Source organism: Falco cherrug, chromosome 4 (genome assembly GCF_023634085.1).
Source record: "Falco cherrug isolate bFalChe1 chromosome 4, bFalChe1.pri, whole genome shotgun sequence".
NCBI lineage: Eukaryota > Metazoa > Chordata > Aves > Falconiformes > Falconidae > Falco > Falco cherrug.
Window position 1 is genome coordinate 72,780,340 of NC_073700.1, and position 27,238 is coordinate 72,807,577.

The 27,238-nt window shown below is 40.0% G+C and overlaps 2 protein-coding genes across 3 annotated transcripts in view; both read right to left on the minus strand.

Annotated features, from left to right (window-relative positions):
• Window positions 1-7,542, minus strand: part of LOC102051676 (macrophage mannose receptor 1-like) — a 33,537-nt gene extending 25,995 nt beyond the window's left edge. Inside the window, exons 1-6 of the mRNA XM_027800493.2 lie at window positions 7,374-7,542; window positions 5,290-5,688; window positions 3,872-4,045; window positions 2,746-2,910; window positions 2,306-2,422; window positions 1,298-1,441 (exon numbers count right to left, since the gene is read on the minus strand). Of these exons, the coding sequence (XP_027656294.1) occupies window positions 1,298-1,441; window positions 2,306-2,422; window positions 2,746-2,910; window positions 3,872-4,045; window positions 5,290-5,688; window positions 7,374-7,434 (1,060 nt within the window). The 5' untranslated portion in view covers window positions 7,435-7,542. The remainder of the gene's footprint in view (window positions 1-1,297; window positions 1,442-2,305; window positions 2,423-2,745; window positions 2,911-3,871; window positions 4,046-5,289; window positions 5,689-7,373) is intronic.
• Window positions 7,543-11,502: 3,960 nt separating this feature from the next.
• Window positions 11,503-27,238, minus strand: part of LOC102051513 (macrophage mannose receptor 1-like) — a 66,594-nt gene continuing 50,858 nt past the window's right edge. For both annotated transcript variants that reach the window (XM_005432149.4, XM_027800485.2), the window contains exons 25-30: window positions 26,014-26,179; window positions 24,964-25,116; window positions 20,547-20,663; window positions 18,436-18,603; window positions 13,978-14,031; window positions 11,503-13,601 (exon numbers count right to left, since the gene is read on the minus strand). In XM_005432149.4, the coding sequence (XP_005432206.1) occupies window positions 13,351-13,601; window positions 13,978-14,031; window positions 18,436-18,603; window positions 20,547-20,663; window positions 24,964-25,116; window positions 26,014-26,179 (909 nt within the window). In that variant the 3' untranslated portion in view covers window positions 11,503-13,350. The remainder of the gene's footprint in view (window positions 13,602-13,977; window positions 14,032-18,435; window positions 18,604-20,546; window positions 20,664-24,963; window positions 25,117-26,013; window positions 26,180-27,238) is intronic.

Below are 27,238 nucleotides of genomic sequence, written 5' to 3' on the forward strand. Positions count from 1 at the left end.
CCTTTACTGACATGAATTTGAAATATTGCAGTGCATACTGGCAGAGGAGAGAAGCAAGTGTCTGAGGATCACCAAGAATACAGAACAGATTAATACAACACAGTTGTGCTGGGAGCTATCAAAAAAAAATTTTTACAGGATTAAATAAATGTTAAGTAACTTGGCAGGTGAACTTGCAGGGCACAACTCTGTCAAATCCCCCTCAGAAGGGCTCTGGGTACAGCCACATTCCACAGAAAAGAGCCTCTTTTCCTACACAGGGGCTTTATCTTGGTGACTTTAGGATATTTTGCATATTTTTTCTCTGGAAACACCAGGTGCTTGGGAGTGAGTTGGAGCTCCTGCACAGCCCAAATCATATATCAGAAAGCCCAGGCGCATATATATACCAGACATCAGAAATCCCAGCTGCACAGAAATGCCACACACTTTGCTCAGCTGCTATTTCTTTGGTGTGAATTTAGCATCGCCAACCATCTTCCACTGCTTTGAAAGTTCACATGGTCTGCACCCACGCGGTAAATGGGAGAGGGCACAATGTGTACCCAGCGTTGGCATGTGATCAGCCACACTGTTCAATGCTCCCTGCACATAGTTTTGACCAGCGCAGACTTGCATTCCCCTAAACAACATCCAGGCATGGTTTGGAAGTCAGCATGGGTCAGAAACCATTCCCAGTGAGCTGTCTGGATACAGCCAGAATGTACAGGATAGAGCTATGATGTGCCATTCATCCCTTGAGCCAGAGAATAATCTTATATCTCTGTATATATGTAGTTGAGGGACTTATTGGGGATACTTGCATGCTGGGAATTCCCCGATGAAGTAATAGCGCACCTTTTTCTTGACGTAGATAAGACCTAGTCTGCCCCAGGTGGAAAGGGAGCTCAACTGGGAAAAGGTGCCAGCCCCATATTCTGAATTTTTCCTTTCGGTATAGAGTTAAAAGGGTCAGAGAGAGCAGGGAGAGCATGAACTCTGGCTCACATCTTTTAGCAGGGCACATCTTTAGTGTATTTTTTTAGAGCATAGGATATTCATCAGTATTTTGTGGTCCGGATAACATGTCTAAACACTAATGATGCCTTCTTTGGTACCCTGGGATCTTTTCAAATTGATGAACAACATCTAGACATCATCTTTAAAATGAGCCAGAAAATTAACGTCTTCTTAGTGTTTGACCCAGGTCAATAAGTATAATCCTTTTGTTTTGAAAATATATTGTCATTTCATACACGGCATCCTCCCAGTATTTCTCACTGACTGCAAAAATAGCCTTATTTTTTGACCAACTTACCTGAGGCAATAGTGGAGGAATCGAAGGAGGAGTTTCTCTTTTGGCAGATATATCCCAGTTTCCGATCACACACCTGGTTTTCCCATTTGCCATTCCTGCCTTGGAAGGTCCCACATATCTTTCCAGATTCCACAGAGGGATTTCCTTTAGGACAGAGGCACAGAATCCCTCTGTTAACACTGAAAATGTTCACCTCATCACAGGAGGGAACGCACGGGTCTTTTTCAGCTGCAAAGCCACTGGTGTATTTATTATTTAGAGTGATAATTCCCAAGAGTGGTGACAAGGGAGCACCACTGGGATGGCCGAGAGGGCCAACATTTCAAACATAAGACTTACCCCTCCTCTCCCATGCACTGCTTTAGAAGAAATTCAGTGTGTTTGAAGTATAGCAGCACACAGAAAAAAGCTTGCAAAAGTTCATCTAAGACACAGTTCCTTATGGGGTGGTAGTACTGCAAACAACTCACTGTCCTTTACTGTTGGACATTGGACATGAAATGCATATTGAATTCCATGAGAGTGCTCGCCCGTTGGATTCCCCTGTAGCTACAACTATTATGAAAATAGGTAACATTGCCACATGCAAGATGGTGACTTAGATCCTAAGAAAAGAGTGGAAATTTATTAAGACAAAATATAATGGCTAAAAGTCAAAAGCAGTAGCTGAGAACAAGTGAAAATATTTTTTTATGCACTGTTTCTCTTTAATTTTTTAACATGCCTGTTGATAAAATTGTAGATTAAAAAAAAAAAAAAAAAAAAACAAGCCAGAATGAGGTGCGGGTATTTGTTTTAAACTGTTTTCTGAACTATCTGCATTTTCTGGGAAATTCTCAGAACCATCTCTGGTGTGACCTCTATTACTGTAACATCCTACCTTTCTCACAACCTCCTGGAACCTCTTAAAAATTCTGTGAAGCCAAAGGAATTATGTAACATAAATTTGAAGAAGAGAAGAGAATTCTGGCCCAGACCCTGATCATTGTTTCAGAAAAGGACACCTACCTGGAGCCCAGTTGAGGTATCTGAAAGGACCGCCCCCAATCCATTGCCAGCCACTGTCAAGTGCCCTGAAAAGGCCAGTCCAGAGCTTCGCATTGACACCCAGGTCACTAGTGAGCCCTAAATGGCCAAAAGGAACATTCAAGTTATTAAATGCCTCTGGTTTTGTAAATTATTCAATAAAACTTGAGATCAAATTTTAAAGCCCAGAAAAAGGAAAAGTGTAATAGTAGATATCTCTTTTTAAAATATAGGTTAGATTTTTTTCCACTATTTCAATACCATTGATTTTAATATTTTTTTTAGAAAAGGACAAACGTTTTAAAAACGTCTCTAAGATCTATTTTCACAAGGTAAGTATAAGTATCCCTGTTCAAGCTCTTGGAGCTGACCTACATTTCCAACATATGTATTAATTTGTTTGGGGTTTTATTTTACTTTACCTAATAAATACATTTCTTCATGAAGGTCTGTGACACTTAATAATTCTGCATTCTGCTGCTGGCAGCTTTTTCTTGCTTGGTGCCATGTCAAAAGCGACTCTGAATTTATCTGATAGTAGGTTTCTGTCACAGGATTTGTTTTCCAAAGGTTGTTGTGTATGGTGTCTATAAAACAATGATAACATTTGACAAGATAATCATACTTGCTAACACAGAAAATAAAATCTTCATTGCAGACTAAAAATATGTAACTATGATTTGCTAATTTTTATTTATAGTTTGCCCCACTTAAATATATTTTGTTCTATATTGATAATACATTAATCACATAAGGAATTATTTCTCCTTCCAAACCTAGTTTTTCTACGTTGACCCTGTTCCTTCTTATTTATATAACCAATGTACTTCTCTCACAGCTCAGTCCACATTAACCCACTCACTGATACATTCTACCTCTACACACACATTTCTCTATTCCCCATACAGAAAATCTTGGTCTCCGCAACCATTTCTTACCTTGGAACCCCACTTACGCTCACTTAGACTCCCAATGTGACAGAAACGATCATTTCCAATCAATCAGATGTGAAGGGGTAGAGACTTTGTGTCGTTATTGGAAAGCTGTGTTGGATGATCTGTGGGTGTAAGGAGCACTGGAGCACCTAAGGCAGGTGAAGGTCGCTGCTCGTGTCCTACACCCTTCAGTTTACTCCAGCCCTGCTGTTCTCTGCTCCATCCTATGATACACCACTGTCTCCTGCTTCCCTATATCTCACCTTCCTCATTCATTGCAGCTTTTTCTGCCTTTCATTTGCCCTGACTTTCTTCTGTCCTGGTCCAAGGGATTTTCTCTTCCTTTTTCCATCAGTCCCAGTCACCATCCCCAGAATACTCCCCAGATGTACCATAGTCTCAGAAGCACTGTAGACCACTTCTCATGTCTTCTGGAGAAACAGTGAGAGTGAAGAGCAGATACCTCATCTTATTGCATAGCTCACCAGTGAACTAGGCTAGCCAGAATCCAGCTTGCTGTCCAATGCTACTTCCACATCCCAAGGAGACTTTGACCATGAGAGTGGAAGAAACTTGTTTAATGCCTTTCCTGAAATCTTTATAAATAAATTACCTTTTAATGGACACTTTCCAAAAAATTGGTCTTTATCAAAATCTGAAGAAGTTGCACACCAGAGAAAGCTTGCACTGCCACTCCAAGGGATGCACTCAGCATACCATTTACCATTGAACTTAAAAGGGAACACACAAGGTGCACCAAAGGCATTTCCTTCCAGTGTATAGATATCTACAGAGAGAAACATAGGTCAATAGTGGTCAGTTGGTACCAGATGTTCACCACAGTCTCTGCTCATAAGCGGCTCTCCATGGACACAACAGAGCTGTGCAAGAGCTTAACACATCAGTACTTCATTACCACAAAGCCTTCCAAGGCTGTGGTGCCAGTCAGGTATGACTATAGCAAAATATTCAGACCTAAGGCTCCCAAACAACCCTTAATTGGCCCTGAGACTAATTTCTGTCTATCGTTTCCTTTCATTGCTCTCTGGACTACTGTGTCAGAGGTGCTTATGACTCAGCTTCACCTGTTGCATACATACTTCTGTCCTTGGATGATGTTTAGGTTCTTTATTTCCCTTTTTCCCCTGTATGGTTGAAGAGGCTTGGAAAGGAGATATCAGAATATTTTTATTAGTCATCATGAGAGGAAGTTATATCTTAAATTTACATGTGACTGTGCTGGGATGTGACCCTCCCATCTCTATGCAGTCTAATTAGCTGCTATCTGAACAAAATCATGACAAATTTCAATCTAATTCAAACTGCTGTAGAGCACAACAAAAATTTCATCCCATGGTATTTAACTTCCCACCCTGCCAATGTCACTGTAGAAAGGAAGTTGAACACTTGAGCCTGGATGACCACGCTACATAGCCCAGGAGGGATAATAATGCAGGAAAAGGAGACCTAACTCTCCAGTGTTCCTTTATTAGTGTGTTAGGACTTACTGCATCCTAAACTATTAAGCACTGGTTTTCTTTTTGCTTTTTCCTACTTTTTCTTCTTGCTGGGCCTGGGAAACCCCAGGTAAGCACTGTTAAAAGTGGATTACATATATGTTAACTAGAAATTAACTTCTTAGAGATAGTACATGGCCAAACCAAGTAAAAGCAACAATAAATATTCAAGTATAACACAATCACCACTTCTACAAATTGATCAGACATATTTTGAAACAGTCATAGATTTCCTCCCACTGTTGCTGTACAAACAGAATTCCCATTCTTCCTTATGATTATATCATAGGCCTTTGTCATTTTATTCCATCATTTGAAAGAATTGTGCTTTCCAAGGTTTGCAGAAATATATACAGTCATGTTTGCCTTGCATTTCTACACCCTATTTGTAGTTAGCTCTGCTACTGATGTCTCTGTAAGAAAAGGGTTGCTGCATGACAAGCAGGCAGTGGAATGTTTTGCAAACAGGGGCAGTCAAGCTACCTAGAAATAGAGATCAATTTTCAGTACTCACCCTCATAGTGCTTAGAGCACACGCTGTCTGCAGTTCCATGGATTTTCCACCTGCTCCCTTTGCCTGATCCTTCGGACAACCTGATTTTCTTCCCCTTGCCTTTGCCATAGTTGAAAAATAAATCCTTGCCATGGGTTGCAAGTGTCTCATTTCTACATTCCCACCACTGGAGCTCATTTGTCCTGTTACAGGATTCCAACATGATGGCAGCCTCGTTGTCCTTGCTGAGCACTCCCAGGCACAGCTTGAGCGCCATGCTAAGCAGCTGCGTGGCAGAGACCCACCGGAACTTTTGAAACTCATTGTGCTCATCACAAGTGGTAGTTATGACCGAGCTAGAGTTTTGAGCTTCAGCACAGAGCTTGCTGTCTTCATTATAGATTGAAAAGATTCCACTATCTATAAAATAAAATGAGAGTGCAAACATTTGAGGAGAGATTTCAGAAGAGGTAAGTCAGCTACTTGCTATTTGTCAGTCTGCTACAACAAGAAATGGAATATGTAAAAGAAGAAAGCAAGAGAGGTGAATCATCAGTATGAAGGGTATTCATCAAAATGTTCTTAAGATGCAAGCAACACAGAAGCTGAAAATATAGCTCTTTCAAGAGAAATTACTCTTCTTCACATCCCTCCACACTGTTCTCAAATGCCATTCAAAAATTACCTTTATTAAATTTCATGAGTTCTTCAAAGTTCCATCACCACACAGCATACTAAAGAGGCTTTAATTTTGGAAGTAAAAGGAATTTTTCCTTTAGAGCTATTAAAAATGGTTTACATATTCAAAATTCAACCATTTTTATATTTGGCCTAGGATGACGTTGCAGTTTGCAGCTTATCAGGCAAGAGGGGTATTATTAATTTCCGGTTAATTATTTTGGAAATTTTTGGCAAATGTGCAAAAAAGTTGTTTCTTCACAGAGTTCAACTTGTCAGTTTCTCAGGAGGGAAGCCACAACTTGCCGCATCATCACTTTGGTTTTGAGCATAGTTAAGCTAAGTAAGTATCCTGTGTGCCATTAATAGCTACACTTGTAAACAGAAATGTGAGGCACTGCACAACAGGGTTTTGTTTCTTAAGACCAGCTTCAAAAAAGGGACAAAACTTCAGCCTGCTCCAAAACGTAACCATTTCTGCACCTTGCCTCGCATCCCTGAGCAACTCTTTAAGTGACAGCACCATCATCCAACTCGCTTTGTTGTGCCATTGAATTTTACTGCCCCGCAAAGCTTCTTGCCGGGGTGGAATAGTTAAATGGGGCTTCATAACCACCCCCCCACCCCCCATCCCAGGGCTGCCAGGGGATGGTCGAACAGCCTCAGTGACGTTTCTTTGAAAGGCTTGCAGACCTGAACAAGCCAGATGGCATTTCTGGCACAGCTTTCCTGCCGCAGCGGTTCTTGAGAAGGTTAGCAGAGGATAGATTAGAGCCAGATTGGTCTCACCCAAAAACATGTACAAAGGAAATTCTCCTGTAGTGGATTAGATCTGCATTTGGCTAGTCCCTGCTGCCATCCCAGTGATGGCACTGGGCTCTTGCAGTTCTCTAGCTGGGAGTTTCCTGTGAGAAAAAGCTGCAGACAGAGCGTCATTTGTTTTCCTCTCAGCAGTAGGAGTGTCTGAAATCTAACAGAAGCTTTTAACATCCTTCCTAAAGCCATCAGCTTGGAAACAGGATTCCAACATGCAACTGTTCATAGGCCATAATCTCTATGAGATATCTAAGAAATTCAAAACACGTATCAGCCAATGGTTCTGTGCATGCTGAGAGGACTTCTGAGCTGTCCTAACCTCCAGTGGAGTAATTTCAGACCAGTTTTTGTCTGCATTCAGCTGGCAGATTTTCAAGAATTAGCACTAGTGCCCACATCTGTTGGTGTATTTCCTTCATTCATACACCACCTCGAAAACTGGGTTAAGGAGACAGAATGCCTATATAGATACCACCAAATTTAAGAATTGAATAAAACTGTTTCAAATTACATGCTGTGACTAGATCTAAACTCACTGTCCAGCAAGGGCATCAGGAAAGCACAAGAAAGAACTTGTAAAACTCCCTACTCAGCAGAGAACAAAGACTTACCAGCCATTTGAAGAGATGTACTAAAGGAAGAGAGAAAAATCAGAAGCAGGTAGACAGCCATGGCCAAATGTTTCACTCTCTTCTCCACTCGCTGAAGTGCTGAAGACCAAATCTTGTCTTGCAAGAAAATCCTTCTGCACTGAACCTGATTAACAAATCCTTTTTGTTTTTTAAGACTCAACAGATACAGGGAAGTTCTGAGCAGCAAATAGGGAACTGGATCATGTCACATGAGTAATCTTGAAATAATACATTAATGAATAAACTTTTCTTTTTAAGCTGGTTTCTCTACTATATGAAAGTTTTCTCTTCCGTGGAAATATGAGATCTAAGAGAGAACATTTTAGTGAGGATTTTTGGAGACATACCTTACAGTTCAGGATCATTATTTTTACGAAGAGGTGACATGAATGTCTCTTTACCAGAAAGAAATTAAAAAGGTGAAAAAGAAGAGGGGGATCTTTCTGTATCGATAAATGATGAACAAAGCCAGAGTGAAATGCAACACTGTGAAAAATTGGCTAGGACACCACGCAAATCAGGTAACTACGACCTTTGAGACAGCGAGAACCAGAATTTCCCATGTCTGCAGTTCCACAGAAAAGAGAAAAGCTGTAGAAAACGGAGCCTGCATTCTTGAGGAGGCACCTGTCCCCTCTTGTGCTCCATTCCTGACTATATGCAGCAGCAACGTACCCAAACTGACAGCAACAGCTGATGACATTCTGAAAAGAAACCACAGAATTCTAGGGAGAACCTGTAACTGGAAAATAGATTTTCAATTATTGTTAGAGAGGAAAACTAAACTGGTAAGGAATACTGCCACATTTTTCGTGCCACTAGTCTGTGAAAGTTTGCACCCCATACAGTGCACACCCTTCAGGCATTCTGACAAAATTCTGATGTTTAGTCTGAAAAAAGCTCTCTCCTTCATGACAGGTAAAAGAATTAGAAAAACGTCAAAGGCAGGGGAAGAGAAAAGGCACTCCTGAGGAAGGTTTACATCCCTTTTTTTTTATGGCCTTTGAAAAATTTCTGTTACCAAGTCTTCGGGAGAGGCTGGTTTGGGATAACTTTCCCCATATTGTATTTGAAGCAAATACCCTTTATGGTCTTTCCCTGAAAATCGCTGCTGTTGCAAGCAATGAAAACACCTACCTGAAGATGTGTGATCCTGCTTCTATTGTTCTGATTTAGACGCAGATAGATGACTCACTGGGTCTAAAAAGATGCACAAGGAATTACAGCAGAACAAGAATTACAACAGTGAGAGAAAATAGTGGGACCTGAAGGCCAGCAGGTACAGCTAGACCAAACCCATGGAAAGAACAGGAGCCTGAGAAGGACACTGAGACCTGAGGAAAGTGGGAGAAAAGAGAGGGCTGCCTCCGCAAAGCAGCAGATGGTCAATTATGCAGTGAATTATGATGCATAAGAAAAGATGGCTGCACTGAGTCTGGAGTAAAGCGTTCTGGTACTCCACTACATGGAAATGCTTGACTCCGCAACCTCAACTTCCCAGCTTTTCTTGCATCCTTGTTCAGAAGCTCCACGTGTGCAGATGGAAAAAACTCTTGTTTATTATTTAGGCAGGAGAAATGTAATGTCTTGTGGTTCTGCTGCCTCCAACATCTCAGCATCTCCAGAGCTACGGGGAGGCAACGAGTACAATTACAACAGGGAAAAACAACCTAGTTTTGTTCTGAAGAAAGATCAGCGTTTGGTGAAGGACTGTTACCAATGATCTGCTGGGAGATGCTGAAAAAAAGTAAAACATACTGAGGTCGGTTCCACTTCAGTGTTTGTATGTTTGTCTGAGCAGACCCCATCACAGTCCACAAAGCAGGAGAGGAAATCAGAAGACTGCAAAGGTGCACTCCAGCATCTTCCACTGGGTAAGGCACGGCCTGACATTTTAGAAGCGGCAAGGAAGAAAGGCTGCTGGGTTTTGTGTTGAGTCAGCATTGTTCCTTTGGCAATCTGCTCCCAGGCAGGAAGTTCACTCACAGGGTGCAGATTCACCACCTTTTCTGTGAAGTCTGAACTCTTCTGGAGAAAAGGGGAAATGAAAATTAAGCAGAAGGGTATCAAGAAACGTAGCAACGTGCAGAGACAAACCTTTACACGCTATCAAATATTGCCGTCGAGTCATTCCTCAGCTGCCCACAGAAATGCATGGGTGAGTCCATTCGCATTCAGCTGGATGTTTCCCCACAGAATTGAAATAATTCATTTTCAAAAAACACTGGTAGTAAAATCTGAAAGGAATTTTGTGGTCATTTAGCCTGCTATAACTTGATATAAGATTTCTACTCAGAATCCCCACATATAGTACAACCACAGTTTCCAACACAAAACAATACTTTTACCAAAAAAAAAAAAAAAAAAAAAAAGAAAAAAGATATGCTCTAAACCTCAGTAGATACATTCTAGCCTGGGGGTGGGGGGGGTGGGGGGAAAAGAGTGAACAACTTTTCCATTTCTCTAGACAGGCTCAAAACACACTAAAAGAGCAACATAAGGGATCCTGCACTTTCATGCTATATTTTCATGCTACATAACCAACATTTATTTTTCTTTCATGTATCTAAACCGCCAAGATCAAACATGAGAAATCTTGGCAGAATCAGAGGATTATGGATATGAATTATTAGTGATCAGTTAAAAATTTGCTTTGCTTTTCTATCCATCACTTACGTCTCATCTTGCTTGCCAAGAAATTATTTTTATTGTCTTTACAGCAAGAATATTTCAGAAAAGCAAGATCTCAATTCCTCTGTGAATGTATATTTACACAACATCCAGCCTGAAACCTCCCCTAAGTAGCGGCACCTACTCAGGAGACAAAATAAGAGAACACAAGAGCAACAGGGCCGTTCTAAGGCAACCGACTGATCCTGATAGGAATAGTAGCCAGTAGTAGAAAATGGCTGAAAGAATTGGTGGAGGGCCAGAATACATGAAGCAACAAGTTACATTGCGTCCATATGAACGTCAATAATTTCCAGGAAGGCACACTGCTTTTTTTCGGTCAAATAGAACAACGTGGATAACTTCCCCAGCCCAATCTTTGAAACTTTTTTGATGTAGTCAATCACTTGTCAGGAACATTGCAGCCTTAGCAGCAGGCAAAAGACATGATGCCAGATCACCAAATGGTGTTTGGTAAAACTATTACACAACAGCTGAGGCCAGGGAAGCTGGAAACAGCATGAGGCTGTGGAAAGAGAATACTAGTTTGGAAGCTACTCTCCCAATTTTTCTTGAACCTGTATGATCAGTTTTGTCACAAGTATGACCAAAGGAATGATAATGTTAAAAATCTGGGACTAGACTCTGTATTCAGACAGTCTAATAAATGAGTAGCCATCACTGAAAGGTACTAGCTGGAAAAAAAAAAGTGAAAAAAGAAAAAGCAAACAAACAAACAAAACCGCCACCAAAGCAAAACCCCAAGAAATTCTACTTTTTATAATTAGAAGTCTCTAGGTAAAATATTTTTTTTTTATAATTACAAGTCCCTAGGTAAAGGGCTTCCATTTAATCGTATATAAATTAGGTATTGTTTAAAGTGTTCACGCCTGTTCATTTCTCTATCTTCCATTCAAAAATTCCTGTTAGAATTTGTGTATAAGGTTTCAGTGTTTATCTTCAGCTTACTCCACGCAACTGTAATGATTACCTGTGCTGTAAATGCCACTCTTCCGTGTTTTCTCTTTTTAATGGGAAATTCGCTTCAATTCCATTGCATTGCAATAGGAGGGACAGTAAACCATACAGCTTAAATTTCCTCCTCTTCCGAAAATCTTGCAAGTCTTTTTCACTTACACTCTTTCTAAAATGAGCAGGCCAAGTACAGTCTCAGATTTGGAACCTCCTCTATTTTTCCTGCACCCATTTGGACAAGAGAGCAGAACAGACGCAGCATCTCACAGAGGCAGCTACACCCACTGCCAGCTATTAACTAGCATGGCATTTTTAATTCTCCTCAACTGGAAGATGACGCTGGATTTCAGGCAGTATAAACGCATGAATAGGCCCGGGACTACCCAGGCTCCAGTGGCCAGATTCTCTCCCTGACACTTTTTAGCTGTACACGTACCTGACAAGTATTGCAAAGAACCAGAAATGAGACATTCCCTCAACCTTTATTTTCTTTCCAATCATACATTTGCATACATACATGCGATTAAATGTTATCTGGAAGAATCACTCGAGGTGCAGACACGGCCTTAAGATTGTGCAGGGCCCCAGAACAGGACTGAACTTCTTTTGGGTAGAGACTGCAGCCAGCGCAGTGAGGCTCGGATTCCAGTTTGGGCCTCTTGACCTTTCACTGTCCCTTTCACATACCTTTCTAGCTGGCAACGCTTCTCCATATCATTGAAACGACATCATCCTTAACATCATTAATCAGTCAGTGAGGAGGCTTCTGGCACATAAGCCCCATCGGGTGGCACGAAGAACCATTAGAGGTACTACCCCTTGAAAAGACATGCTCAAACAACTGTGCATTAAAAATGGAAACAGCAGTAGGAACACAGGCAAGGAAATAACTGGGAGAAAGGGAGCAGAGCCAGAGAAAAGTTTTCATGATAAATTTCCCCATCTTACCTACACACACATGTAATTCAAGATTTTTACGAAATCACTCAGCTGACATTATTGTTTTCATTTTAAGCAGACAATCCTGGGACAGATTCAGGAATATATAGTCAATATATTACTTGATTACTACTTGGAATGTCTCCACAGTTGTACCATCTCCCTTCTAACTTTATCCCGTTGCAATGTCTTATATAAAGACTATAAAATGAAAAACTATTTTAAAAAAATCAAAGCTTGTTGCTGTTTATTTCACAAAACAAAATCTGAAACCACAAAATCAAACCTTGCAAACCTTTGTATGCAAGTGAGGCATCATGCATGATTTAAATTTTACAAGATTTACAAAAATTAGGAATATAACCTCCACACTGAGGAATCTAAAATTTCCATAAATGGTAACTGATCTAGCCATTTTAGAAAGGAAATAAAATCAATAGCAACTAATACACTGATAAAGCTAAATTGTTCTTGACTTCTAGCACACATCCCACAAACCTGTGCTACTCAGTGAAAGGCAGTAGGAGAGCAGTACCAACATGTGATCACCGTAACAGCTATCCAGTGCTCCTGTAGACCTCCAGAACACATCTAGGTAATGTTCTCCCCTCTCCTCAGTAGCTGCCGTCCTGATAAGAAGAAAGTTTTGCCATGACCTTCATCACCTCTCCCAGACAAACCCACTTGTGGCCAGCCAGAACTCTGGCAGTTAACAGCAACCACACTTCTCCATTCCAGAGGCCTGCCCCCAGATTTTACCTGGTTAAATCCTAGAGTGCATAAATACAAGAACTACATACTTGGTTCTCTGTTATGTGAAATCGTGGAAACTGAAATTACATCATAAAATTATTTTTTCCCCACGTAGTTCAAAGAGGATGTGCCTAAATACAGACTTGTAATCCAGCAGTTATCCCTGTAGTTAAGTCCCTAGGAATATTTGAAAGATGGTAGAATCAGAGAGGTGTTTGATGAATAGCTTGAAGAATCTGTGCATTAGCATGGTTTGAAATAAATCTGGTACAGAAACTTCAAATCTTGGGAGCCTTCTCAAGCGGATCTAGATACATCCATTTCTATTGTTCCTTTTAATAATTATTCAATATTATATCTTTTCTTAAGACCCAAACTCACCAGTGTGGGTCATCAAATTGTGAGATCTGAAATCTGACACTTTATACAATGGTTACAATATAAAGTAATTGCTGTATATAACATCACACACACACTGAAACCGGCTACTGCAGTATTTGCACATGAGAAAATAGCTTTGGCTTAATTCTAATTGCATAATTTTATTAAAACAAGGCACATTTTACTTTATTACATTACATTTTACATTACATATTACATTACATTCCATTTTATTACATTACAGTGTTGCATGTTCGTTCCGTTCTATGTTGGTCACAAGATCCTTTGTGTCACTAGTTCCAGGAACTGCATCACTATTAAAATACAAATTGTTCTCAAAGCTGTCATTTGTTGACAACCGATTCTTTCTTCTCTTGTAGAACAGATAGCCAGCAAGGCCACTTCCAACTAGGATGAGGATGACAACAATAACTACAACACCTGTTTTACCATGGTTCAGAGTAGGAGCCTTCTCGTCCTTTGTCATCGCTGAAAACATACAAAGAAATCAAGAGGATGCTATATACTCTGTCTGATTACTGAAAACAATTTCTTTAGAAAGCATGATGTTTTAAGAAGTGTTCCATTTGTTTCAAAATAATGAGAGACAATGGTAGCCACATAAAAGTATTAGATTTTAAAATGCTAACATTGTATGCTATATCACAAATTATTATTTTTTAAAATCTGCATTTATTTGGATACCAAACGGAGTATAACTTATTCTACAAGGAAATAATATGCTCCTAGGAAACAGATATGGTAGTCAGGCATACCAGAAAATGTAAGAAAGAGACACGATACAGAATATGATTTGTCCTGTTTATGATCTAGTTTTTGTCTACTTGAAAGAAAATATTCTTACCCTTTGTAGGCATTTCAGTTGGTGGCATTTCAGCTGCTGGTGGCACTTCAGTTGCTGGCATTTCAAAACAGTGAAAAAGAATTATGTTACCATATTACTCTGTAATTTATTTCTATATTATTTATTTCTATATTTTGAAAATATCCAAAATCATATTCAGAGAAATATATGGTAAAACATACCACGAAATACTGAAAACACTTGGGGTTAGTTCACACAAAGCTATAGACACCAATCAAAAGGCATAGCACAACAGCTTATTCTGTTCTGGTCTCATATGTAGTTATTTACATAAACCAGTAAAAAAGAAGCATCATCAAAGAGCCCCACAGAGACAGATCCTGACATCAGCGTAAAACCACGAGAAAACCTACCCAGCATCTTCAGGCCAGAGATGATCAAACCTAATCCTTAATACAATTACAAATCCTTGAGTACTTATCTTATATAAGCATAGCAGATGTAATAAATTTGGTTTGCAAACAGACTTTAATGGCCTACTTACACAGAGAATTGAAATCACTCATGAACTCCAAAGTGTCTTAGCACATATCACATTCAAACTAAAATGTTTGTAACTCATTCAAAACTTAATACCTGGGCCACAAAATCTTGTGGGAAAACCAGGCCACTGTTTAAGATGAAGATCCATATTTTGCCATGTGGACATAAAAGCAGCCTATAGCTAAATCTTGAATCAATGCATCAATGCATTGCATTCACTCCCACTGTCCATGTCGCTGACAAAGATGTTAAAGAATGCCAGTCCCAGTACTGACCCCTGAGGAACACCACTCATCACTGGTTTCTGCTTGGACATCAAGCTGTTGACCACAACTCCCTGAGTGAAACCATCCAGCCAATTCCTTATCCACCAAGTGGTCCATCAATCAAATCCACATCTCTCCAATTCAGAGACAAGGACGTCATGCGGGACAGTGTCAAATGCTTTGTGCAAGTCCAGATAGATGACATTAGTCATTCTTCCCTTATCCACCAATTCTGTAACCCTGTTGTAGAAGGTCACCAGATTTGTCAGGAACAATTTTCCATTAGTGAATCTGTTGGCTGTCACCAATCACCTTATTTTCCATATGCCTTAGCATAGTTTCCAGGAGGATCTGCTCCTTGACCTTGCCAGGCACAGTGGTGAGACTGACTGGCCTGTAGTTCTCCGGGTCTCCCTTTTTTCCCTTTTTAAAAATGGGGGTTGTGTTTCCTCTTTCCAGTCAGTGGAAACTTCATTGGACTGCCCCAGCTTCTCAAACATGACAGATAGTAGCTTAGCAACTTCATCCACCAGTTCCCTCAGGACCTATGGATGCACCTCACCCGGTCCCATGGTTCCTTAGATGGTCTCAAACCTGATCTTCTCCTACAGTGGGTGATTCTTCATTCTCCCAGTCCCTGTCTTTGCCTTTTGCGATTTGGGCGGTGTGGCTGGAGCACTTGCCAGTGAAGACTGAGGCAAAAAAGTCATTGCATACTTCAGCCTTTATACCTCAGGTAACCAGGTCTCCCGTTTCCTTCCAGAGAGGGCCTGTCTCTTCCCTAGTCTTCCTTTTATCACTGATGTACTTACAGAAGCTTTTTTTTTCTTGTTCATGATGTCCCCGGGCAGATTTAATTCTATCAAGGCTTTAGCTTTCCTAACCTGATCCCTGGCAGCTCAGACAATTTCTCTGTATTCCTCCCAGGCTCCCTGTCCTTGCTTCCACCCTCTGTAGGTTTCCTTTTTGTGTCTACGTTTGTCCAGGAGCTTCGTGTTCATCCGTGCAGCCTCTGGCATTTTTGCCTGACTTTGTCTTTGTTGGGATGCCTCGCTCCTGAGCGTGGAGGAGGTGATCCTTGAATATTAACCAGCTTTCTTGGGCCCCTCTTCCCTCCAGGGCTTTATCCCATGGTACTCTACCAAGCAGATCCCTGAAGAGGCCAAAGTCAGCTCTCATGAAGTCCAGGGCAGTGAGCTTGCTGTGCACCCTCCTCACTGCCCTAAGGATCTTGCACTCTGCCCTTTAATGGTCACTGCAGCCAAGGATGCCCTTGAGCTTCACATTCTCCACCAGCCCCTCTTCGCTGATGAAACCAAGGTCCAGCACAGCACCTCTCCTTGTTGGTTCCTCTATCACTTGGAGAAAGAATTTATCATTAACACATTCCAGGAACCTCCTGGATTGCTTATGCCCTGCTGTGTTGTTCCTCCAACACATATCAGCGTGGCTGAAGTCCCCATGAGGACCAGGGCTTTTGAATGTCAGCCCACTCCTATCTGTTTATAGAGTCCGTCATCTGCTCAGTCTTCCTCGTCAGGTGGCCTGTTAGCTAGCATACCTCCACTATAATGTCACCTGTCCCTGCCCTCCCTGTAATCGTGACCCATAAGCTCACAGTCATCTCCTCATCCATCCCCAGATGGAGCTCCATGCACTCCAGCTGGTCATTGACATAGGGGGAGACACCCCCTCATCACTTCCCCTGCCCATCCTTCCCAAAAAGCCTGCATCCTTCATTCCAACACTCCAGTCATAGGAGCCATCTCACCATATCTCCCTGATGCCAATAAGATCATAGCCCTGCCGACACACACATGTCTAAACTCCTCTTGTTTATTCCCCATCCTGTATGTGTTTGCGTAGAGGCATTTAAGTTGGGTCCCTGGTAAACTGACTTCCTGGTTGGAATGGCTGGAATTCCTTTGTGCTGCTCTTCAGGTGCTCTCCTGCTGACCTGTGATCCCTCTCCAGGCTCTAGGCATCTACTGCTGACACTGACATCAAACTGGTAGGAGTGGGATGGATGGAGGTTCTCCTCCTCCTAGCATATACCTAGTCACTATTTGTAGCACAATCAACTAGCACCCGATGAACTGCTGAACAGTCCTTTAGAGTACCTCCTTACTTACAAAATAAAGTTAATTTTTTTATGGAATAGACCTGTTACAGGATTTCAAACTACTATGGTAAAAATTACCTCAATAAATGGAACAGAAAATAGCATCTATTCTATGGGAAGACTTCAGTCACAGTTTTGCATTCACAGTCTCTTCAGAAAACAGCAAACATAAGCCATAGCAAGCACAAGTAAGTAAATTCATGCTTCAAACACCCTATTTATTAGGCTATAGCTATTTAATACTTTTTTCAATTCTGTAAATGGAGCACTATCACAGTTTTGCAAAACTGTGCCAAGCCAAGTTGCATTTTTACAAACAGTGTAGGACTCAACTGTGTCCTGTAATTGAGTGAGCAGCTATATAGTCCTTGCCTTGATGCTGACATTTGGCTGACTCCATGGCATTCCAGCACAGGAGACTGGACTGGCTGAAGCCAATTGTAGAAAAGTAACTAGCTTTCATCTGCTGCAGCTCTTTGAAATGGCTCAGTATCAAAACTGCATGCCAGTAGCAGCATAAACAGAATTGAATGGTTGGAAAGGAGAGGTGGTCAGTGAATGTTTACACTTGTTACCTACATCTATGACTATTCTGGAGAGAGAATGAAAATAAAGTGCCTTTTTGTTTGCCAATCACAATATAAAAAGACAGGTAAGTAGACTCTGAATGGCTGGTTATGTCTGACAGTTCAGCAGTATTTCCTGTAAAAGATACAGTCATCATTACAAGCAGCTGATAAAGTAAGAATAACTGCATGAGAGTAAATTTATAGAAAGTATAGCAGAATTTCTCTCATTTCCAGTCTTGTAGAGGAAGTGGGCAGATTTCAGCTACTGCACGCATTCCACTCTTCTCAGTAAACATTAGTAAGAGATTTTGATATTGCAATACAAGCTGGAAAAAATGATTAGGATGACTTTTAGGAACACATATGCACTAGATGTCCTTATTGTCAAATCTGCACATTCAGTTATTTCAGGACACTTTCAGTTTCTCACATTCAGAGTATATTTGCTTTGCACATCCAGACTATGCTATTTGCTTTGCTTTTCATACTCTCAAAACAGAACATAGGCTCAAAAAGTCCAAACCTGTTCATTAATTCAAAATTCACAGAAACACTACTTCATACTCAGAAAACGCATGCACATGAGACTGCCAGAGGGAAATAAGCAAAGAGTACTCCTTGGACTGAGCAGAGGGGGAATGTGTTTTCAAATAGATGAGACGAATTTGTGTATGCAGGACACAGTACTAACACTGATTATCCAACAATTACTGATACAGAGCAGGCAAACTTGTTAAGTGTACACACCAGGTACAGTTAAGACAGTCACACAATTCTTTTAAAACAGATCTGAAGGGACTTGAGCACTGGTCAGAAGTTCTACTTTCTAACAAGAGTTATTCTATCTTTTTGTAGGCAAGCAAATTTGTATTCCTTGGTGTTTATAAGAGCTCAAAACACTCAGCTAAAAAGTACTGTGTATAATGGCCATCTATTAATACTGGCACACAAGGAACATACTGCATACATAAAACAAATTCATAAATGCAGCACTTACTTTTTGGCTTTTTACAAACATAGCCTTTGTAGGAAGAGCAGTAGATATTATTCCAGTACCCAGAGTTTGCATACATTTCAACGCAGTGCTCATTTTGTTGAGGGGAAGGTTCTCCTACATTCCAGTTGACAAAATTCACTGCAGTGTTGTCTAGCCACAGCCATTCTCCTAATTGGAAAGACATTGAACATGGAAAAACACGATAGTATTCATTTCCATCTTGACACCTGCTCCACATGTACTGCCTTCCTCAGAAACCTACTTGTGGCTACTCTTGGAGACAGACCACAAGACTACTTAGGTTTCTGGTCTGACACACCATGTTGCCCTTAAGTTTTTATGCAAATGATGTATCATCAAATTTGGAAAATGGCAGGCCAATCTGGCTTGTGATGTTATAAAGGCAAGGAAGTTTGAAGAAGTATCTCCCACAATTTATTGCAATGGTTCAGTGTCAATTATTTATTGAGGTTATAGAAATTACTGATGTCAAAACATAATTTGTCTTCACCAGCATGCCCTGTATTTCAGTAATTGTAGGGAGCTTTTGTATTATTCTTTTTGAACTCCCCACTGAAGTCTTTCTAAGCCAAATTTTATTCCATATGTTTTCCAGTTTCTGCTCCTTTCCACTGACTTTTTTTCTTTTTCTGACAATTCACTGACAATTTTTCTTTTTAAAGATCTACTTCAAAAATCTCGTGATCAGTGTCATTGAAATACACTCACTGTTGTTCAACTATGCTAGAACTTTCTGTCTCTTCCTTCCTGTTCCTTTTTTTTTTCTTTCTTTTAATAGTGTTATTTATTTAGACTAAGTGTTCCCCTTGTGACTCTTAAGTAGTACTCAAGTAAATTCTTAGACTCTGCATGAAAACTGTGTTTTGATTTCTTATAAGATTCTTCATATTTTGCTTTTTGCTTTGTTTTTTGGTGTTTGTTTTTAATACCTGCTACCCTTTGTTTCAGGGCATGGCATCTGGATACAATCGCTTTTCCAAAGATATGAAATGTAGTTATGTGGTTATGCTGAAATCACTATAATCACTACCTACTAATATGACATGTACTTGCTGAAGCAACTCTGGTGTTTATGATCACTGTAAGAAGTCTATTGTTCTGTACCTGCTCTAGAACCACTTTAAAAAACACTTTATGTGTCCGTTAACCTTTTCTTTATGTGTTTTGCTTATAAATCATCATTCCCTTCAAATTCTTTCCTCCTCTACAGAGAACTTTTCCTTTTCCTGGTTTAGTTCAAGTACTGTAATTGAATACTTGTCTTCTCCCCAGCTAGTTTGACACGGAAGAGTTGAGCAGGCATTTATAAAAAAACCCTCCAAACCCAAGGAAACCCCACTCCAAATCACCTGAACAATTCTAAAGTCCTGTCTCTGATATTGTTATACTGGAACTTTTAGTCTGAAAAGCACAAGACTGAAGCAACTTCTAGGTCTATTGTAAAGACAGAAATATCCATATAATTGAATACTAACTGTGTTAATGAAAAAGCAATAATTAGTAAATGCAAGAGTTAATTAAAGCTGTCTATTGCCTGTTCTCTCTTACCTTACCTTCCTTACAGTGAAGCAGAAAACAGAAAAACCTGTGATACACAATTCTGAAGACACAAACAATTCTAGCTTCAAAGTGAAGATGTTCTGAGGGCAAGCTGTAACTAAAGATGGTTGACTAGTCATTCCTGGATAGTGATTCCAAAAACTAGAGGTAATGTTAGCTACATTATTCTCTAGCTCAAAAATTGGAGTATCTCAATGACAAGCTCATCAACCCAGGGTGTCTCCACATTTGAGAAGAACCACTTGACTTGGGTTCAACTTCCAGCATGGTCCTATTTGTAGTTTACTATATGCATGTTTGTGCCTTCCTTTGTTGTGAATTATTTTTCTTGCTTTAAGATGAATTTTCTGTGCCTGGTCTTTCTGTTATATATAGCTTGATTACAACTGAGCAGCTTCCCCTGTGATGATAATACATTGCCTTTTCTAATTTCACTTTTTATGTATTCAGAAGCATAATGTGAAATTTTCAACATGTCAAACAGCTTGTGACAATTATCCACGAAACAAAAAGATGTCAAAAGAAATTACCATCCACATTTCTGTACATTCCTGTCCAAAAAGTTGATGTTTTCCCTTCAAGTGGTTCAATGGTATATGCCAGAAAGTTGGCTTCTGCTGAGTCTTCAACTGATACCAAAGACGCACCTGGAAGATACAGAGAAGAAAAAAAATCTCTTTGAGACATAAGTTTCACAGTGGAAAGCATTCTCATTGTCCTGTCAAATGTCAGTCTTATTTTTGCCACTTAATTTTGCCCAATTCCAGAGTTTAAAGTTAAAACAGAAACTAACTTTGGAATATCTTATATGAAGGACTGTAGCATTGTTGTTGATGTATTTCTTATCATTCCCATGACATTGCACTAGCATTTTGTGTGTTGCCTCATCCATTGGGAAACGGCAACATAACCTAAGAACAACTCCAGGCAAAATACAACAGGCCAATATGGTAAACAGTATAAATCTCTATTGGAGTGTTACTATTAAAAACAAAACAACAACAACAACAACAACAACAACAACAACAACAACAACACCACACACAAAAAACCCCACCCAGCACTCTAAAAAAATAATTTAAAAAATATTTTTTTAGTAAAAAGTATGTATAACTTCAGTCTGTCCACAGTATAACTTTGCACATTGATAATTAAATGTTTTCTGAGCCTTTGTATAGCTCATGCACCTGAAGCACAGTCCTTAGTGTAACTCCTTAATCAGGTCTTTTTTATTTTCCTACATTCTCTTTGTAGCCATCAGAGAAAGAATGATCATCTTGGTCATCTGTTGCCCAGTTAGTGTAGCACACTGTTAGTCATCCACATACAACACCTGGTATTCTGCCATGATTCATTCTGTATGACGCTCTAGCAGTCAAGGAGTCACAGCGTGGAGCCAGCAGACAGAATGAGCTACATGACTTTGTATGGAATGGCATTAAACACTGGAGAAAGAGCATCTTCAGTTGTCTTTAGTGTGGGCTTGTGTCCAGTCAATAGGTATGGAGCAATAGCTGGTTTTGGCACTTGACTGTTTTGATTTGGCCGTTGAATTTTTGAAGGTATTTTTTCTCAGGTAAGGAAGGCACAGTTACAGAGAATGAAAATATAAAAGTAATTTGAATCACTGCTGAGCTACTGACAAATTCTACTGTGGTTCAGAATTCTACTATAGGTAAGATGTAATTGGATAACGTCCAACTGCAAACAAAACCCAGAGTGCAAGCAGGGACAGCAGAATATAAAAGAACATGAAATGTTCCTCTTTTTTCACTGCAATCTTTATGTTTTTCTAGTTGTTCCTCTTCTGCGGAACAGTATCAGATGTTTGGTTACTGATAGGCTGTGTGATAAAAAGCTTTACTGCACATCCACAAAGGAGCTGAGTGAAACAATAGCAGATGGGGGACCCCTTCCTTGGCTACTCATAGGCCCATGACAAGAGCCATCAGCTCATCAAAGGCCAATCTCCACAAGCCCAGAGGAGCAAAGACGCACAGTGACAGGGCAAGAACCCAAAATATGGACTCGGAGGATATGACATCCTGCTCAGGCCCCTCCTAGGGTTGCAATAGGACATCCTCAGCCCTTGTGTCCAGATATGAAACCCATCAAGAAAAGTCAACATCAGAATACCTTTCAGACTGAGGGGACTTACTGCCTAGAGGTATGGGACACACAATGAGATACAGAAGAGCATTTCAAGATTGCACAAGACTTATTATGACATGTTCAGGGCAAGATCCGAAGACAGGGAAAGGGATGGACCTAGATGATTGGCGAAGAACAAATATGGGAAAATAAAGGGACAAGGGGATAAAAAGACTGGTCACGTGTAAACAGTTTTCTGGTCAGTACGGTTGTCTAGCCATACCCTGTACCTGATCTGGGCAGACAGTCTTGTCTTATTAACCCTATTTCTAACTATTTTCATGGGTGAAGGACTCTTCACTCTGTGTGCATGTGTGTTCATGGGGGTCTAAGTACCAGCAACTGGAGTGGGACCATGAGTCAGAGACTCTTGTGTCTGTGGTGCCAACAACTGGAGCAAGTGCAGTTAAGACAAATAAGCGTGTAATCGCTAGGGAACATCAAGTCAGCCCAGCCAGCAAGTAGGTGAGCCAACTCTGTGTGTGCATCACCAAGGGTGAGACCACAAGTTGAGCTGGTTATCAGAGGAACCAGGGGACTCTCAGCCAGCTGCTGAAGGGACCTTAAGGGCTGAAGGTCTCTAAAGGTGACTCCTGCTGGTATGTGTGCATTTCTAAGGGTGAAACCAAGGAGCCAGTGGCTGCTGGGAGACCAAGGGAGGTTCAAATAGCTCTGCATGTGTGTGCCGCTGTGTATCTCTACAGGTGAGACCATGGAGGATTGACTACTGGAGGGACCAGTGTGAGTGTGTAGCAGGGACAGGGTTTGTATCAGCAACAGAAGCCAGGCCGATGGCCATGGGGGCTCCTATTTCCAGGTTCCAGCAACTGAGGAATAGATCCATGGGGCAGCTACTGGGCAAACTGAGTGTCTGAGTCCAGCTGCTGGAGGGATTCACGTTGTATTTATGTACATATTCCCACTAACAGACCTTCACCCTGATCAGCTGGAGAGTGGAACAACATGAGGGTGTTGGTGCAGGCTGTGTTCATGTGAGTGCTCTGTGTTTCTGTCTGTGCTGATCTGTGTGGCCAGCCATTAATGTATGTATAGCTGTGTCGTATCTGTGTGTACACCTACAGGGAACACACAGATCTCAGCCTTGTCATTGCTTGGACTTGGGAGCATAGAGCCATGGTAAAGTTGCTTCTGCTGTGCTGCCGGATTCAGCCTGCCCTAACAATTATGATGAAAAATTAGAAGGGAAGGGGATGTCAGTGACATGAAGTCTTAACCATACTAGTATTCAAATTTTAAATTCCACTTAATGCCAGTCCTTTACCACACACGCTGAAACAAATGGTCAGTGTCTTTTATCAGGAATCTTAGTTTTACAGAAAAATGCAATTCTGATGTAACTGCAGATTCCAACAACAAAGACGTGTGGACAACCTGAGCCAGTGAGTGGAGGCACCTGCCATTACACGCAACATCATTATTCAATTCCTCTCAAACTTCACCTTGAAACTCTTTCATTTATTTGCCACACTCTTCTTACTGAAAGTCTGTTTCAGAAACTCAGTCCTCCAAAAAAAAAGAAATGTTATTTAATCTCTTGCACAAGCTTATTCAAAATTACAATCATTCCACTCTAAAGCAGAGAACTGCAGGTAACAGATAACAGCTGTTAGGCACACAGCTATCAAGGTCCTTTTCACTGTTCCTAACTAAGAACATTCACTGCAGCTTTCAAAGACTGACCATCTGTCATGTCAACTAAAGAACTCAGAAGACTGTATGGAAATGGTTCACACTGTAACAATTGTCAGAGTCTTAAAGGCTGAGCTACAGCAGGAGTTTTCTATTGTGGAGACTTTTCTATATTTAAAAGTATATTATCCAATACCTTTATCCAAATGTCAGACAAAGTTGACGTGGAAAATATAGTAAGATTTAAAGAACATATAACAAAACTTGAATCTTCCCTCAAAAATACTAGTTTCTCAAACTAGAGCTGGCAACAAACTAGGTCATGAGAATCCAAGAATGAAACTGAGAACGAGCAGAAAGAGTGAGAATTTTCCTACCCAGCTCTAGATGACTATATTTGGCATGGGTTTCACTGGTAGGTTTACAATCAGTGGAGAGCTAATCAACCCAATTAGTGGAGTTTAGGGGTCAATTCACCTGACCAAATGTCAATATATACTTCCAGTGAAGATGAATCTGTATCCAGTTCCACTGACAGCATGAACAAGATCTCTGCATACTCTAATTGAAGGTTAGACACCTAAGTCACTTTGCCACCAATGCTATAGACATAGCTTTGTCTTTAGCAGATAGACAGAAATGGAGCATAATGAATCTTTCACTTTCCCAGAAAAAGAAGTTGCAAGAATGAAACAACACAACCACCCCATTTTATGAATATATTGTCCAGCCTAGAGAGCTGTAGCTTTCATTCCAGTGGCATAAAACTGCAACAATCAAGAGGCAAATTAGATCAGAAATACAAAAGATATAAAATGCCCTTAAAGTAAGATTTAGTGATCGCTGCGGATGAGGTTGACTACCTCCTAGCAGGATCAAAGGGCAAAGTTCCTGCTTTTGTGTTCTCCACTCCAGGCCACACAGCTCCTCTAATGCCTGGTCCCCCATACAAGAAAGACAGTGTGTGCCACTGGTAGACAGCTGTTTGCCATCTTCTTCCAAATTAAGGTAATAATTGGATGCAATCGTCCTGTCCAACACTTGGACCATCCTTGAAATCACAAAACTACACAGCACATGTTCAGTTTTCCACAGAGAAGAAAAACAAATCAAAAGATGTGCTCTTCGCTTAAGGAGTATACTTACCTAGTCGAAGACATTCTAAAGATGCCTGGGCCCAGTTCCTTGTAGATGAAGATTCAATGTAGTAGCAATGACCTCGGAAAGGGATCCAAGACTTGTGTCCTTCTGATTCAGGGCACTTTCCTGGAAGCTGAGGGGGCTCGGTGGGAGCTTGAACTGTTTAAAAAAAATATTTAAGATGAGGCACAAAATTTAAAGAAATCTTATAGATTCTTTTATCATTAATAGATTATTTTAACCAACTGCTGGAAAACTCACTCAGGTCTTAAAAAAGTGTAAACATGGTAGTTTATACTGCTTAGTACAACACAATAATGGAAAAAATCCCTAAATCTATGAACAAAAGGTACTGCAACTGCAGTCTTAAGAAATCTAATTTAGCAAAGAATACAAGTATATTTTTATCTTTTAACACATTAAGTTCACCTCAACTCTTTACTCACAAATGTATTTTCATACCTGATTGCTTTGCTCAATTAGGGCCCATATGAACTTGGTCATACGGGCTGTGACCTAGTATCATGGAATGCAAAAGGCATTATCTGATGATAGTAACAGGAGTTTTGGGTCAAAAACATAAAAGAAGGCAGCCTAAAGAAGTATCCTTAAACATTCCAATACCACCTGTACTTTGTTATTCAGTTATAAAAGGAAAACCTGGAAAGCTGTTACAAGTAAACATTCCTTATGGGCTGGTCATTCAGCTCTTCCCCCTTCAACACCATACTCGTTGACTAGTATCTAACATTCATTGCCTTTCGATTTTTGAGGGTTTTGGTCTTGCGTGCTTTCACAGTATCAGAATAAATAGCAGAGTAATGTGAGTCTTAAGTTTTGCAAAATATATCACACATTACTACTGTAAAGTGATGGCTATTCACAGTCACGCTAGCTCTTTCTTAATATGTGTTGGCCCTCATTTTAAAGCAGCTTTCATCTGTTTAGTTCTTGAAATAAAAAACAGCATCTAAGTACGTATCAGCAGACGATCCAGCCCAACGAACTCTAAAGAGATAATCATAGTAATTACAGTGGTTAGATGGAAGTTCTTACCATCGGGTTTTTTGCAAACAGAGAAGTAACTTTCATTGCAGGATCCTGTCTTCCAGGTTCCAGCAATGTCTAGATAGACACAGCCTATTTTCTGCTTTGGCTCCCCTTCAGCCCATTTAGTATACTTCATTCTCCAGTTATCAATCCATTCATAACGGCCATTGGTCTAAGAACAAAACAAATGAACCAGAATGATTAAACTCTAATCATTAACCATCCCTTCATCAGTCAAATGTCTGTCTATGCAGCACCTATCCTAAAAGGTTTTTTTAGAAATCAATAACAAAACCAAATAGCTCAAACTTTTAAATGTATGTGGCAACAAGCAGCTATTCATTGAGAAATGCAGCAGCACAACAAATGCTTTTCAGTAAAAGGAAATGCAGAATAAGCGACACTGAATTAATTTTGAATGTAACAAAACTGTTAATTTGGGATGAATAAAAATTTCATTTAAAATTATGTGTAGGAGCGCAAGTCTGATGACTAATTTTTGTACTATTGGTTTCCCCCCAAATTTCAAGAAATGTAGATTATTTTAACTTAAAGTATATTTGAAAACTTAATCACTTCCCATCAAAGCTGGTGAACTCAGTGAATCATCTTGTTGATTAGGTTAGGGGAATTTTTTGGGTTTTAGGAAGTGGTGTGTTGTGTTCACACATTTGTCTTTCTTTCCTGTGTTCAGCCAAACAAAGTGAATATGGGACAAGTGTCTGTGCCAAGAAGAAAGGGTGGTGTATTTTAACATCCAGAAAGTATCAAAATATCAAAGAACTAGGAGAGGGAAGACAAAATTAAATTAGGTGAACAATTAATTATTTGGCTAACTATCCTCAAAGGTGTTAAAAGAGTCAAAGAAACAGCACCCTATTCCAATTGTGAAAATTAGGTATTGTTATTTAGAATAAATGCTTTCTACTGCACATCTTAAAATATGTGGATTTTATGTCAAATACACCACATATCAAAGAGGTATTTCAAAATGCTAGCCTAAAATGTCTTATTTGAAGAGACTGTAATATCACAAAAGAAGTGTGAAAAATATGTGTAATATATACAATTTACTCAGAGTAATAGAAGAGGATGGATTCCTACCTGTAAACCTGACAGCACATAAAAGTATTTAGGATCAAGGTATAAAGTAATAAGCTAAAGCAAAGCGAGATAGTAAGACTTTTCAGTTCCTGATTTTTCCATAAAAGAAGTAGCATCATGTTCAATT